At 51.8% G+C, this 2,733-nt stretch overlaps 1 protein-coding gene across 2 annotated transcripts in view; it reads left to right on the forward strand.

Annotated features, from left to right (window-relative positions):
- Positions 1–2,357: 2,357 nt before the first annotated feature.
- The window catches only part of TMED2 (transmembrane p24 trafficking protein 2), a 6,980-nt gene continuing 6,604 nt past the window's right edge, over positions 2,358–2,733 (forward strand). The window contains exon 1 of one of the 2 annotated variants that reach the window (XM_026058728.1): positions 2,358–2,694. In XM_026058728.1, the coding sequence (XP_025914513.1) occupies positions 2,407–2,694 (288 nt within the window). In that variant the 5' untranslated portion in view covers positions 2,358–2,406. The remainder of the gene's footprint in view (positions 2,695–2,733) is intronic. The other variant, XM_026058727.1, reaches the window with a different exon arrangement.

Below are 2,733 nucleotides of genomic sequence, written 5' to 3' on the forward strand. Positions count from 1 at the left end.
GCGCGGGAAGTCGGTGCCAAAGCCGCCGCTTCACGTCTGGTTTCTTCCCCTTCCTTTTCCCGGGGTGTTTCTGCACGCGGCGGCTTTCGGGCTCCCGTTCTGCTCGGGCGCTCCGAGGGGAGGGTCGTGCCCCGACACATCTTGAGGGTATCGGCGGAGGTTGCATGCGTCCACTCGCTGGCGAATTGCGGCTGAACTCGGATGTATTTTCGCCGTCTGTTTCGCTTTCAGTGCCTTCAGGCGGGACTGCGCACTTGAAGTACTCGTATTCTCACAGCCTTTGGTAATCGATCTATAGTGGTTTAATCTAAAGCGAAATCTGTTTTCTCCTTGCTTCCAAATTGTGATAGGTGTGAATATTACACATACAGAACGCACAAGGTGTATTTCAGCCTTTAAGGTTGAATTAAATGTGCCGTGAAATTATTTTAGGTCCCAGTCCTGCCACTTGTTCTATGCAGTGCAGGAATAATACCTTAAATTTTGGACAAGGTACTATGAATAACAACCCTTAGAACTAGTCAGGGGAAAAAATAAAACTGAAGTTGCAAAAGAAGTTTGGAACGACTGATACATGCTGTGTATTCTGAACGCAGAACTAATTCTGCCTTTTTGGCAGATGCAAAACACCAGTGCAAGTGAATGGGAAGTTTGAATGACATGAAATATGGTGATACCGTGACACTCAGATGAACTTATTCACGCAATGCTGTCAGTGTTAGTGTGACATTCTGTCATGAGGGACAAAATTAGGAACTTCCTCATATGCTGGCAGTAGACACTCACCCTCATTGACCTGCGTGGCTGAGAAGGCAGCAAGTTCCCAAATATCTGGGTTTGTCATTCAACTCCCTTACTTAATAAAAGTAATCAATGATATCCTGTGAAAATGCATCTGCATATTGTTTATTAAACTTATTGAATAAATAAAGCACCCCAGCATAATACCCGAGTTCCAGAGAGAGCCTGAGGATAGATAATGCCATAGTTATCCTTTCCTGGAAAGCACAGCTTAAGAACGCATGAAAAGCAGTAGCAGTATCAACAGAATGTTTGAAGAACACCCGGCAGGACCTCAGGGAAATATATGCTGTGAACCAATCATTTCATTTGTGCTAGAGATGAGAAAAGAGTTCACACAGCCAGAGTCAATATTAAGTCATTTCCTGGTGTTATGCACAAATGCACACAGAGGAAAAAAGTAATAATTAAGAGAATGTGCTAGTGGCAAGACTAACTAAACCCACCTTGAAACAGATGAAAAAACAGCACAGCAAATTGCACTATGTTAGTTTATGCTTACAGTATACTCAAGATAGGCTAGGGCCAGATCCAAACTCGTTGCAGACAATGCAAGTTGTTAGTGACTCAGTAGGGTAGGTCTTTACTCAGAATTACCTAAGTGACCTACTATGCTTCTCAGTTCGTGTTCCCTTTGCTGGAAGTTTTCCGTTCCTCCGCRTCCCCACCCAGAGCTGCAGCTCGCGCTAACGCAGCCAGCTCTGCTAGCGAGGAGCGGCAGCTTGAATACCAGCCAAATTTACCTACCCAAATCTAGTATTTCCATTATGTTTGTCATAAAACCGAAGACAAACGCAACATCTGAGTATTACCAGCAGTACAATAACAGGCGCTTATTTGGCAAACCGAAATGTATAAATATTCCATTGGAAAGCCAGATTGTGCTTCAGTCTTTAAATCCTCTGCTGACAATCAAAGCAGCTAGTCACGAAAACAGACTTCCCTAAGCTCAGACCTTCTGCATTTCTGACTGGAAGTTTTTCTTGGAGATTATGAAATTCTTGGAAATTTTCTTGGAAATTAGGAAGCATGACCATGAATGGCTTTTTAATGCTATTATTCTTAAATAAAGCTTAAAAAGTGCTATCCAAGCACTATTATTCTTGGGTGATACGCAAGCCTGCCACGTATCGGGCCTGTCTTGTCTTGCTGGGGGCAGTCCCAGCCCACACGCTCGGCCTGCCCGTTACTTTCGCAATCGTTGCCGCTCCCCAAGCCGTGCGCGTATGCAGCAGGTTCGGATTTCGCGGGCTGCAGCCGCCGCCGGAGCCGCCGCCTCGGTCCCCTCAGGAGCCGCGCGCCCGCCGCGCCCCCCAGCGGTTACCAGGCAACACCGCCTCCTCACCCCACCCCACGCGGACCACCGCGCGCGGCTCTTCTCCCTTCTGATAGGGCCGCTCTTCTTGTCTCGCGCTGATTGGCCCCCTGCCACCGCGGCTCTGCCCTTCCTCCGCGCTCATTGGTTGATCGTTGGCCCCCCCCCCGGGCCCCGCCTCCTGCGACGCGCGGTCCTCTGCCTCAGAAGTTAGACCCGTCCCTCTCTGAGCGGGCCCTCAATGGCCACCGTAGCCCTGGCTGTACGTGGCAGTGGGGTTGTGCCGGCCTATGAGCGGCGGCCCCGTGCCCCGGAAGGGGCGTGGCGMGAGCCGGAAGTGCCCCCTCCTCTTTCCCTGCTGGCCCGCCGCTCGGTGCCCCCTCCCCCTGGGCTCCGCCATGTCGCCGGTGCGGGCGGTGCTGGCGCTGCTGGCCGCGCTGGCCGCCCCGGCCGCCGCCTACTTCGTGAGCATCGACGCGCACGCCGAGGAGTGCTTCCTGGAGCGGGTGCCGTCCGGCACCAAGATGGGGCTCATCTTCGAGGTGGCGGAGGGGGGCTTCCTGGACATCGACGTGGAGGTGAGGCGGGACGGCGCCGCGCCGGGCTGACCTTGGGCC

The sequence above is a fragment of the Apteryx rowi genome, unplaced genomic scaffold, assembly GCF_003343035.1.
Source record: "Apteryx rowi isolate R43461 unplaced genomic scaffold, aptRow1 scaffold_15, whole genome shotgun sequence".
In the NCBI taxonomy this organism is placed as follows: domain Eukaryota; kingdom Metazoa; phylum Chordata; class Aves; order Apterygiformes; family Apterygidae; genus Apteryx; species Apteryx rowi.